The sequence below is a fragment of the Mirounga angustirostris genome, unplaced genomic scaffold (assembly GCF_029215605.1).
Source record: "Mirounga angustirostris isolate CCGP_5_RB_7025 unplaced genomic scaffold, mMirAng1.0.hap1 SCAF_8, whole genome shotgun sequence".
NCBI classification, from domain to species: domain Eukaryota; kingdom Metazoa; phylum Chordata; class Mammalia; order Carnivora; family Phocidae; genus Mirounga; species Mirounga angustirostris.
The window spans coordinates 133,121,630-133,134,401 of record NW_026991716.1 but is presented as its reverse complement, the minus strand read 5'-3'; the positions used below and the strand labels follow the sequence as shown (position 1 = coordinate 133,134,401).

General features: G+C 42.3%; 1 protein-coding gene across 3 annotated transcripts in view; it reads left to right on the top strand.

The window, feature by feature from the left end:
* Positions 1–12,772, top strand: part of CNKSR3 (CNKSR family member 3) — a 122,962-nt gene that overhangs the window by 107,178 nt on the left and 3,012 nt on the right. For 2 of the 3 annotated variants that reach the window (XM_054505606.2, XM_045865781.3), the window contains 6 exons: positions 424–483; positions 4,699–4,767; positions 5,017–5,163; positions 8,674–8,798; positions 11,385–11,593; positions 12,093–12,182. In XM_054505606.2, the coding sequence (XP_054361581.1) occupies positions 424–483; positions 4,699–4,767; positions 5,017–5,163; positions 8,674–8,798; positions 11,385–11,593; positions 12,093–12,182 (700 nt within the window). Of the gene's footprint in view, positions 1–423; positions 484–4,698; positions 4,768–5,016; positions 5,164–8,673; positions 8,799–11,384; positions 11,594–12,092; positions 12,183–12,226; positions 12,240–12,772 lie in introns of all 3 variants that reach the window. The other variant, XM_064598235.1, reaches the window with a different exon arrangement.

Sequence of the window (12,772 nt, the reverse complement as noted above, 5' to 3'; positions counted from 1 at the left end):
TGTTAGTGGCTTAAACAAGTCACCCACGATGACTGCTGATCCCCCATTTGTCTGAATATATTGTGTCACCAGGGAAAGAGATGGTCAGGAGAGAACGGTCCTTGTTTGAAATGCCTCATTCATTCCGCAGGTCTGAGAAGGTATCTTCTGAGTCCCCAGAGTTATGGCAAAATTCTCTGTGCCTGGTACACAAATTATAATACTAGAGAGATCTGGCTCCTGATTTCTTTCATGAGTGTTTCCCTTTGTTAGCTCCCTGTCACTGCTCCTTGGCTCTGGTTTCCCAGTGTTTCAGGAGGCTTAGAAATAAATGAGCGTTGTTCTGAAGGGATTGCCTTTAATGTTTTATAAGATGAAGTCTCCCTGGCGGCTATGTTTGTAAATGTTGGAGTAATGAGTTAATATGTTTGTGACTCACTCTAGGGCATGTACATCAAATCAACCTATGATGGATTGCACGTGATTACTGGAACCACAGAGAACGTAAGTGCGCCTATCCGTTAAATGTAAAAGCTATTATGTGTTTAAACAAATGTGACACACAGTCCTTATACTTTTCGTTCAAACGTGTGCATCGTATTTTATTATCTGCAGTGAGAGCGTGGGTGCTGTTTTGTTTATTTCTGTTGCTAGCATGCTGCTTATCACCAGCTGTTGGAAATTTATTATTTAAATTGTCTTTTATTGCTGTTGTTCACATACCTTGCCCAGTTTTTACCCCCCACCCTTATTAATTATTCCTTTTGCACCCTGGAAGTGTTAACCCATAAGTCTAAAAACAATGATCTCATTGTGGTTGAAAAACTACTTTTACAAGAACTGGAGTTAGTAGCCATATGTGTAAAATACAGTTTTTTGTTGTTGTTTAATGGAATTTAGATGTATCACCAAAGCAGCTATTTTGGGATTTTTACACAATGTAGATTCTTTTTATAGAGTTGTGTTTTGTCATATTTGGCATGATATTGAAATTTAGTTTTTTTTTTCTCCCCTGATCTTTTAAATAGAAAAAGCAGGGCTGCTTCTACTGTGAGAGTCTTTGTACACTGTTAACTTCCTTTTGGAAATGCTGCTCCCTGAAAGATTTTTCTTGAGCCCCTCAAACATTTTGAATTTGTAAAAAGTAGAGCTAATTGAATGCTTTCTTTTTGCAACCTACAATATGGCTAGTTTTTGATGACATTGATATGAAGCTAAAAATGTTTGAATAGCTTCCTGGATCTGTATGAAAGAAGCATGTGTCTGTGGAACTAATCTGCTATTTAATCAACTAAGACCAGAGGAAATAATTCCTAAAAATAGAAGAAATTTGGTAACTCCTTCTCTAATCTGGTGGAAATACGTGTTGAATTTTAAACTTGAGCTGCTGGGTCTTTTGATAAAATAAAATGGCATGATCTTTGATGAGGGCTTGTGACACAAGCTTGATTTTTGTAGCAAGAAAGAAATGGCGTTGCTGAAGGCAGTCAGTGAATTTTAAATATGGTGTGCGGTTCTGGCCGAGGAATGAGTGGAAGATGGTGGTGTCTTTAAGACTCCTTCGTCAGGCTACCGTGAAAATGCATTGAGAAACGATAGGAATTTTTACAGCACATCACCTGATAGGCAATAACTGCACGGGAGGTTCTGCTTTTAGGTCAAGGATGGTGCAGAAGAGAAAACGCATAACTCATTACGTGGTTCATCCCTCATTCTTGTCAGATTCTTGAGCATATTTCAGCTCAAGCAGAACGAGGACCACTCAGTGCATTGTTTGGGAGTTGGTTGGATTCAGAGGGACGGTGAAGGTCATTTCAGGTTTTAAAGAGTGGAAGTTTTGAGTCCAGCAATTTAGTAGATTACATTGTTTAACCGCCAGACCTGTGTGGTTGCAGACTCTCACTGGTCTTCTTAAAGCAGTTTTCATCTTGGATAAGCGTATAGTTCACCATCCTGTTACTACTAGAAGGCACACAGATTTCTCCTCCTCAAACCAGCCCCCATCCTTTGGTTTTAAGGATGAAAGTTGAATGAGAGATGAAACAAGCTGCTTTTGAATGAAGTGAAATGTCAAATGCAAGGATACATCTCCTAGCATTTCTACCAGACTCAATAAGACTGGATGAGAGGTTCGGGGTTTACCTGAATGTAGTTGATAACATGCAGGATGATACAGAAGCCATCCTAGGGACAGGTGGTTTCCATCTTGTTAAAGAGCAAAAAAGGGAAAACTTATTCCATCTGGCAATCCATTTGAGAATGTCCCTCATTCTTTTTGATCACTGAGCTTGTGTTAACCGAGTACCTGGAATGTGCTAAACACTTGCTAAATCTTACAGAGGGGGGGTGGGAAGTTAGGTAAGAGCGTACTTCTCAAGGGCTTAATCTGGGTATTTTACCCTAAATGCTGGATATTTTACACTTAAATGGCAGTAGAAAATGCCAGCTGTCAGCTCTGGGACAGCCTTCCAGCTAGCACTTCAGGTTGTTGTGACTTTCGAATCAGAATGTTGGTTAGTTAGTTATGTATGTATGTATGAATGAGAGAGTGTAAGCAAGGGGAGGGGCAGAGGGAGAGGGAGAAGGGAGAATCTCAAGCAGACTCCCTGCTGAGCTAGGAAGCTGATGCGGGGCGAGATCATGACCTGAGCCGAAATCAAGAGTCCATGAGCCACCCAGGCGCTCCCAGAATCAGAATGTTTTAATGGAAGCCTAGTGTGGTGGGTGGTAGTGGATGGAAATCACCCACTGTATTCCCTATATTTATCTTGGACTCCAGGCTGAAGCAATGATAGCAGGTCATCTTAGGCCTCCAATCCATTCTGGGGGGAGGTTACCTGAGAAGTCAGGATCATTCCAAGGTCAGCCTAACAGTATCTAGTGATTCTCTATGACTTCTTTTTTGATGTTGTTCAACACCTTGACAGGATCCCATCCATACTTCTATTCCCCACCTCTGAGATAATGTGGGAATTAGATTAGCCTCTAAAGAATGGACGCATTCTTCTCTAGGTCATCACCCTTCTGCAGAAAACCAGAACAAGCATCATTTTTCAGTAGTCTGGCTCATGGTGAAGATAGGCAAGAGTCACTGCCCCAGGAAGAATTTTGGTATCAAGCTGTCTCTTTACCAGTGTTCTGCCAAACACATCTCTTAATCACCTGGTAGGACATTTGAGAAATGAATGCTTGAGGATTCCTAAGAAGGAAAGTCAATTCAGGACATTTAGGCTTGGTTTTTAAGATTGCACATCCATAAACAAGAACTTCTTATAGCCTCAGGGTCATCTTTTATAAAGTGAAGCTTACCTTAAATGAATCCCCAGCCAGGAAGATTATCTGGGCTGGACTGATTCTGATCGGACTTACCAGAATTGGTCTGTAGCTATTGGTTAAGCATCTGATGTGCAGGGGCAAAAAGGAGCCTAGACACATTCGATTTTTTTCTTTAAGTGCCTCAAGAGAAAGAGATTTGAGGTAGACCATTTCCCTGAGGATGAGTTACCCACAGTGCAGGTCTCTCAGGGAAGACACCCCTGGTTGTTATAGTGGCAGGTTAAATGTTTTGAAAAGTAATTCTCACAGTTAACCTGCGCCTTGCACTGGGTCTAGATGCATCAGAGGGACTGTTTCTACAGTTTAATGTTGCTTGCTCATTTCTGGTTGAGCCTATCCCAACAGTTGAGCGAGAAGATTCAGCCAAGAATGTCTTGGGTTTGGTTCCTGCCCTCCTGTGTTCAGGGGTGCTGTTTTTTTAAAAAAAAAAAAAAACTATAAATATGTCTGAAGACTCAGCCAGTTACATAAGTTACATAAGTAACTGGCTGAATAAAATAAAATACTCCAGCCTAGATAACAGATTGTAATTTGAAATCAAGGGTTTATCCTTTTCTTCGCTTTTGCTCATAGGAAATACCTTAAACGTAGAGAGTGCTAGTTTCATTAATTGAACAGAATATTGTGGACAAAATTTTGACAGATAGATTATATCTAGATATTTATATGCACACATGTGGAGAGAAAGCTATATATATATATATATATATTTATATATGTGCAGATTTGTAGCAAAGTATTATTTGGGGGAATCAGAATCTGGACTTCTGATACTGAAAACACATTTCATTTTCAATTCAACCTGAAAAGGACAAAAATTTAAATTCGTTTTCTCTAAAGAAGTACATTTTCTATTGTCACCATCTTTCTATGCTAATAGCATTGTGATAATTCGTAAAACAAGGTTGAGTAGATGAGATTTTGTTTTAATAATTGCTTAAAAGGAGATAGGATGACACTGTTACAGTGATGGTCTTTATGTGTTAAGCAGTTGGTCAGCTTTTACAAGATTAATTATTAATAGGGATCTACATAAGGTATTTTTTAGATGAACCAAAGGGTTTTTTTTTAAATCAGTTCATTGTGTCAACAGCGTGTCCCGCTTTTCCTGATGGGTTAGATGGACCCGGCTATTGTAACTGACAGGTGGTCTGGAACAGCCGACCATTCATCAAGTAGGGAACGTGAGTGCCCACCCCCATGCCAGGCTCTGCAGACTGTGTCGTCCTGGGATCGTCTCATAAGTGCACCGTGTAATAGTTTTTGAGAAAATTATATTTCCATTGCTCGTTGTCTGCAGAAGAAAGAAGGAGGAAGAAATAGAAGCAGAAAGAAATAGAAGATTTAAAAAATAAGACTGGTCTCTGTGTTTGTTCCTAATAGTCTCCTGCAGATAGATCTCAGAAGATTCATGCTGGTGATGAAGTCATTCAGGTTAATCAGCAAACTGTGGTGAGTTTGTTCGTTGAGACTTAAGACGTTTAATATTCCCCTCTAGAACTTTTAACTAAATCCAAAGTCAGTTTGCTTGAATTTTTTAAATTTGTGATTTCTAGCCAATTTTCCATAGTTTTAGGTAGTGCTAAGATAAACATACTGGTATCTGCTTATTTGCTCACAAATGATTTCCTTGAAATAAATTCATAGATTTGATTTTTGATAATTCACAAGTGAGTCCCTTCTCATTTTCTTTCTCTGAAGGTGGGATGGCAACTAAAAAATCTGGTGAGAAAATTAAGAGAGAATCCTACAGGAGTCGTATTACTGCTTAAGAAGCGCCCCACGGGTTCTTTCAACTTTACCCCTGCTCCCCTGAAAAACCTCCGGTGGAGACCGCCCCTTGTGCAGGTATCCGTTATTGGTTGTAAACCCTTCTCTGCCAGCCACTCATTAACCATGTCGAGGATGGGATTTGTCTCCAGAAAGAACAGTTACCATCTGAAGGTGATTGGTTTCAGGAGTTTGTGTATGCAGAATCATTCTCTAGTTCTACTTCAGTGAAAATACACATTGTAGATTTTGCACTAGCCACGTGTGACTATTTAAATAATTAAAATGAAAAGTCCAGTTCCTCGGCCTCATTAGCCACATTCCAGAGGCTTGGTGGCCTTGTGTGGCCAGTGGCTATCGTCATCCCTGCAGAAAGTTCATTCTGGTCCTTTTCCCCTCTCCTGTCAAACACATCGGACAGTACCCAGTTTGAGCACTAACCGTGGAGAGACTAACCCCTGCCTTGGCAGGCGAAGTCCTGCCAAGGCAGGAGTAGGGACGGTGGGAATAATCCACACAGTGGGGAGTGGTATCACCGCATTGTTTAGTTCAGACGTGGCAGCCTTGGGTGATCATCAAAAGCAGACCGACTTACAGTATCGTACTGTATAGTATTGTATAATTCTATACGAACAGTACACTCCTTTATTGCCTACACCTGGGTGGAGTGTGCTCAGGGACCAAACCCCCTCCTGATACCATGGGTCCTTAGTGTTTATTTCTTAAATCATGAATAAAAAGCAATGACATCTTAATACCCCTTTTTAAGATTGAGATTGCAATTTATATGAAACTGTGTGCCACATTACTGTTCATCTTCGAATGGAAGGAATGGTAGCCATCTCAGGCTATCAATTTGGACCCGTGGTGATGCATAGAACATTGGAAATACACCTACATGTGTACCCAATGGGGGAGGGGGTTAAAATAAATAACAGGATATGGAGTAAGGAGGGGCACATAATTAAAATCACTTCTTAAATAATAACTGATTAACACATGATTTAGAAGTCAGTTCCTATAAATAATCATCTCTTAAATAATAACAATATCAGTCACACTCCAACTGTGATGGGGCAAGTCCAGTGAAAGACTCATGTTAAGAGGTCATTTGGAAGAAGCATGAAAAAGACTCATGGAGCAGCACCGCATAGTGGTTGGGCGGGGGGCTTGGAGTTAAACTTTTCCAGTTCAAATCCCAGCTCTGCCACTTATTAGTTATGGGGCCTCTGATAAAGTATTTAATCTTTCTAAACCTCACTCCTAATTATTAGTATTTACTGTGAGGGAAGGCTGGGCTCCTGGGTGGCTCGGTTGGTTAAGCATCTGCCTTCGGCTCAGGTCATGATCCCAGGGTCCTGGGATCGAACCCCGCATTGGGCTCTCTGCTCAGTGGGGAGTCTGCTTCTCTCTCTCCTCCTGCTTTTCCCCCTGCTTGGGCTCTCTCTCTCTCTCACATGCACACACACACACACTCTCTCTCTCTCAAATAGATAAATAAAATCTTAAAAGTAAAGGCTTTGGGCTAAGGGATGAGGAAGGCAAGCAAGGCAGGAGTGAAATGTGACTGTGAACCTGGCTGGTGATACCAGTGACAGAAATTAGAGAGTCAGGGACGGCAGAGACGGTGGGTCTTTTGAGCATCATTGAGTTTGAAGTGAGGGAGGAAGATTCAAGTGGCTGTGTTGTTCAGGTGGTAAGTGAAAGTTATTTTTAAGTACAGGCTAGAGTTAGTCCCTTCACCTCTGGAAATTCACTTAAGAAGGACATGCTTCTCTCCTCTCTGGCTTTGTCCACCTTCCTGCCAAGTCCCACTAACTGTGTAGTTTTGGGGAGCAGATGATGGTGAGGGAGGAGACACCTCGTTTTGCTTCTGACCAAGGGAGAGAACCACCATCACAACTGAGAGGCCATTTTTTTAGCTTAGCTACCAAGTGTTCTCACGATACATCCAGGATATTTTCAGAATATAAACTCTGGAGCACCAACACTGCCTGGGCATTGCTGTGTGTCATTCTCCAGGCTTCATGCCCGGGCATCCACCTCTTGTGGGAGGGAGCTTCTTTGCTTCTTGTCAACACCATTAATGTGGCCTGTCCCTGAGAAGGTGCCACCATCCTGGTGAACGGGAGATCTTTTACAGCCGCCATCATCAGTGTTGGAGTCTTTGGAGAGCGCTTACTCTGTGCCAGTGCCGTACTTTACTTCTGTTAGCACTTACGGAGGGCCTCCCTCCCGGCCCCGTGTTTTCAGACATTGTTCAAGGTTGGCGGATTGAGGTGTTGGTCAGTTCCGTACTGAGTAGAGTGGGCTGTGTTAGTGGCCGACATCCAGGTTGTAGGGATGATGTCACGGGAGACTAAAGACTAAGCCCCCATTTCTCTTGAGCCTGGGGGTCTCCCCCTAAAACAGTACATTCCAGTCCTTAAAATCTAGCTCATGGTCTCATTTCGGGGGGCCTTTGGGGTCTTTGATCACCATCCAGGCTGGATAGGGTTTGAGGTGCCAGGGGCCAGGCACAGTTCTCATGTCCCCCCCCCACCCCCAACTGGCCATCACCAGACATCTCCATGCCTCAACTCTGGGATTTCCTCACGATTCCTTTACCCACCAGAAAGTGTGTCATCATTGTTCGTCTATAGAAGAGAGAAGATTTGAAGGTCTCACACAAGATTTTTAAAAATAGGTCCTTTGAGCCCAATAACATAATTAAGCTGTAAGGACTTTAAACTTTTAAAGTTAACTTGTATGGATGTGTGTATATATAATACTAAATTAAACAGCATAATAAGGTTGTGTACTTACTATGTGACAAGCAGTGTGCTAAGCCTGTGACATGTGTCACTTAATTCACCCTTCGTGGGTGCTCTTCTTGTCCCCACTTATGCCCATCTTATAGATGAGGCACAGAGAAGTTAAGTGGTTTGCTCAGAGATACACAGCTAATGAGAGCTATAGCCAGGCTAGGCCCTGGATGGAGTCCCAAGCCCATGCTCCTAGTCCATGATGGCATCGTTAGTGACTTGTACGAACTAACTCGTTCAATCTGCGCTGTAGCCCTATCAAGAGTTACTATCAGGATGGCTGTTTTTTGAGGAGGAAACTGAGGGACGGGTATTTCAGTGATTTGCTCAGAGCTAGAATTCTAACCTGGCTCCCAAGCCTCTACCTTTTTTTTTAAGATTTATTTACTTGAGAGAGAGGGCACAGGCACACACAGGTGAGTGGGGAAGAGGGGCAGAGGGAGAGAATCTTTCAAGCAGACTCCATGCTGAGCACAGAGCCTGATGAGGGGCTCGATCCCACAACCCATGCGATCATGATTTGAGCCGAAACCAAGAGTCAGACACCCAACTGACTGAGCCACCCAGGCGCCTTCCACCCCCTACCCCCAAGCCTCTACTTCTTCCTGTGCATCTAGTTTTCTGGAACTCCCAATTAATTCTGAGTGTCTCAAAGACTACAAACTGAATTGTTGCTAATAGTTGTAAACACACAAATGACCTCGGCCCTCAGTGTTGGCTTTGGGGAAGGAGAGTTGCCCAAGAATAATCTCACCTCCACCCTTTGCACTGGCTTCCATTTCAGACCTCACCTCCACCCACGACAACCCAGTCCCCTGAAAGCACTATGGATACCTCGCTGAAGAAGGAGAAGCCAGCCATCCTGGATCTTTATATCCCTCCTCCACCAGCCGTTCCCTACTCCCCCCGGTACGTCAGTGTCCATTCATAGTGTACATGCCTATCTCCTGTGCCTGAAGATTCTGAGTGGAGGTGTGAAAGCCAGGAGGATTTCGAGGGCAGGAGTTGATGAACTCCAGGGTGACAGGGCTGAGTCTTGACATTGCAGTTGTTTTAAAAAGTGTCATCCTGGGAGTAGTAGGGGTGGGAGGAATGGATGGAGGGGGTCACAAGGTCCAGACCTCCAGTTACAAGATAAAGAAGTTGTGGGATGTCATGTACAGCACGGTGATTATAGTTAACAATATTGTATTTTATAGTTGCAAGTTGCAGGGAGAGATTTTAAAAGTTCTCATCACAAGAATAAAAGAATTTGTAACTGTGAGGTGATGGATGTTAACTAGACTTTTTGCGGTGATCATTTTGCAATATATACACATACCAAGTCATTATGTTGTATACCTAAAACAAATACAATGTTATATGCCAATTATATCTCACTAAAACTGGGGTGGGGGGACATGTGTGATCCTTTAGGGGGAAGTGTAGGGATGGATCTAGGTTTCATGGGTCTTGAAACTATGTAGTTTGGTGGGGAGGGGACTCTACGTAAAGAAAGCATGTGCTCTTGGGAATGCATTGTTTTAGTTCCTCCCAGAACATCAGAAGGGGGTGCTTGGGGGTCCCTGAAGCTGAAGTTTGATTCCATATAAGGTAAAAATCATCTCTGAGGAGGAAGATAATAAATTTTCTTATACGGCAGGTTAAAGTTACAGCTTTATTTTACGGGGAGAGTTGTGTTCTTCATAGGACTTGAAAAATGTGAATGGAGGTGTGATACTCTGTATTTGTGCATGCGTGTGGTTGTGTGTGTCTATTAGAAATTCTAATGGAATAAATTCTTAATTGGTACATGGTATAACGAGGCTAGTCATATTAGCTGTTCCACAGGGGATTATTTAGGTGTGAAATATAGGCTTATTTATATCAATTTACCCATTTACAGAGAATTTGGCTCACTTATTCAACATACATTTAGTGAGTGTGGGGCCTGAATCACCATCTTAAACAAAACAGATGCAGTTCTTACCCCCAGAGAACTGCCAGTGTCTTAGTCAACTATCCAAAAATAAATTGAGAAATACATAATTATGCTATAATATTTCATAAGAAAAAGTTCGGGCTGAACTTAACAGTGATATTTTACTTTATATTGGGAGTTTTTGTTGGTTGTTTTTTGTTTCAAGCTGAGTATTTGATTCTATCCTGTTTCTTCCCTGGGCACAAGGAAGAATGAACATCATTTTCCTCTCCCTGGCTTTGGGCTGCCCAGAACTTAGTACAGCACATAGAGAACTTACCTTAGCTGATCAGAGGCATCCTGGTTGGTAGATGGGACCCTTCCCTGTCTTCACAGACCAGAGTCATGTGGTCACAGGATCTTAAATGTGTTTAAAGTGACAAGTAGTTGCCTTTGCACATGGAGAACACAGTTTCACTGATGACCAGTGTGTGGGTTGTTCTATAAGAAACCAGGAGGCCACTCCCAAACTCCCAACTCTGAATGTTCTTGTCTGGGTCTCAGTGAAGGGTCACAGAGCAGTGGCAGGAAAAAGGGTATCTACATAGTAGAGGGGAAAGGGAACTGGAGCTTTTAATCTACTCGGGGGAAATAGACATAAGACACATGCGCACGTGCATACACACACACACCTACACACCATTAGTGAAGGATATCTTCTGAGGAATGAAACACGCAAATGGTGATGGAGAACGAGAGGTGAGTCTTGAGAGCTTTGTGAATGGGGAAGTTGTATGCCAGGTTTAAAAGTATAGAAGGAGATGGATTCATAGAAGGAAAAGGGGGCACACAGGCAGGGGGTTCACTGGGAATACCAAGCAGGCAAAGCTGATCTTCAGATTGTTTTTGGACTCAGGTGATGTTGTAGTTTGTCTAGTAGTTTTTGCAATGATCACCTAAGAGAATTTTCTAAATGCAAAAAAATTTAACTAGCTGGTAACTTGGACTCAACTCAAATTAATTTTAAGTTTTATAAAAGCTGACATTTAGAAAGAATTAAGTTGGAGTCATTAATCCAACATTTGCCAGTTTCTGTACGGAGTTCAGAAAACAGACACTCTCCATGGGTATGATAAAGGCGCCTTTGTATTTTTTGACATAATTTTCAAACCTAACAACTCCATTACACATCCTGTCTTTGCTGGATCTTGGCCAAGATACTACTTGGGGCATCAGAAAAATGGCTCAATCATACGTTAACTTGTGATTTCTGTAATAAATAGGAGATTCAGATATAGGATAGAAGTACAGGGAACCAGAGCCGTCTTTTCAAAGCTATATTTATACTCTTTAAACATATCTGAAAAAAAAATGTCATTTTCTTTTATTTAGTAGGATCATGCTATTTACTCTTACCTAATAGGATTTCTGTGTATTGGAGGGGTAACAGAGATAAAAAACGAATGCTTTTTTACTCCAGTGGAAAGGAGGATTCAAATTTTCTTATGTGTGTTTGCTGGAGGAAGTCTGTCCTGTAATTCTTCTGTAGGAGAGGATCTTTGTAAGCAACTTAATTATTGCCCACTGTCTTCCAGGAATGAGAACGGGAGTTTTCTTTATGGAGGCCTCAGTAAATGTAAACAGCCATTGCCTGGTCCTAAGGGTTCCGAGTCGCCAAATTCCTTCCTGGACCAGGAGAGCCGAAGACGGAGATTTACCATTGCTGATTCTGATCAGTTGCCTGGGTATTCGGTGGAAACCAATATTCTGCCCACAAAAATGAGAGAGAAAACACCATCTTATGGTACATTTCTGAGTGTTTGTTTTGTTCTGCCATTTGTTTTTCCTTCCCTCCCCCACCCCCTTCCTTATTTGGAACTGTTGGATGAATTTGGCAGACTTCAAGGGTAATCTGAGGAAAACATAAACCTCAATGAAATTCTAAGTATGAGACCTTTATTCATCTCTCTAAAGCGAAGTCTTGTTGAATCATTACTCTCTGCCTGGCATCAAAGCCCAGTGGAGTGAGATCATGTTACAGTTTTAACTTGCAGGGCCTGGGTTTTGGCTTGGAGTGGCTTTGCTCTGTAGATACACAGACTTCAGGTCAGCCGGCCTCTGTCCTCATTGCTTGCCATGGAAATGGGATGCTTTAAAATACTTTTCTTAGTTTACAGTAATGTTATTACTTATGGTTAAGTGAGTGTGATATGGGGGAGTCTTAAGTTATAAACAAAAGGAAAGATTCTCTAAGGTCCAGAAACTCTTGTCAACTTGTCGTGTTCCTTCCCCTCCCTTTGAAGGCAAGCCCCGGCCTTTGTCCATGCCTGCGGATGGGAGCTGGATGGGGATAGTGGACCCTTTTGCCAGACCTCGAGGTCATGGGAGAAAGGGTAAGTTTAAGCAAACTAAAAATACACCAAACCGGAGTCAAAAGAGCCATGGCCCTCGTTTCAATCCTATTCCTATTGTGCTGTAATAACCAGATAGAGGACCCCAGCCTGAGACCTGTCTTCTCATCTGTAAAATCGGAGTTGCTGAATCTCTGAGGCCCTACCTGTTTCTGGAATGGCAGAATTATATTATCCTAGTTAGTGACTGAATCTCCTCATTAGCATCATGTGCTTTGAAAAGGTTGTGGGGGCACCTGGGTGGCTCAGTTGGTTAAGCCTGACTCTTGATTTCAGCTCAGGTCATGATCTCAGGGTTCTGGGATCGAGCCCTACATCGGGCTCCCCTGTTCATCGGGGAGTGTGCTTCTTCCTTTCACTCTCCCTCTGCACGCTCTCTCTCTCTCAAATAAATAAATAAATAAAATCTTAAAAAAGAAAAGGAAGAAGAAAAAAGTCCTGGAGGCTCAACTTCCAAAGTGATCAACCCTTCACATCTCCCTGGGCCTTGGTAAAGTTCCTCCCTTAGGAACCCAAATCACCTGGATTATAATAAAGTGGAAAAGGGAGAAGATGTCTGTGTAAGGTCCAGG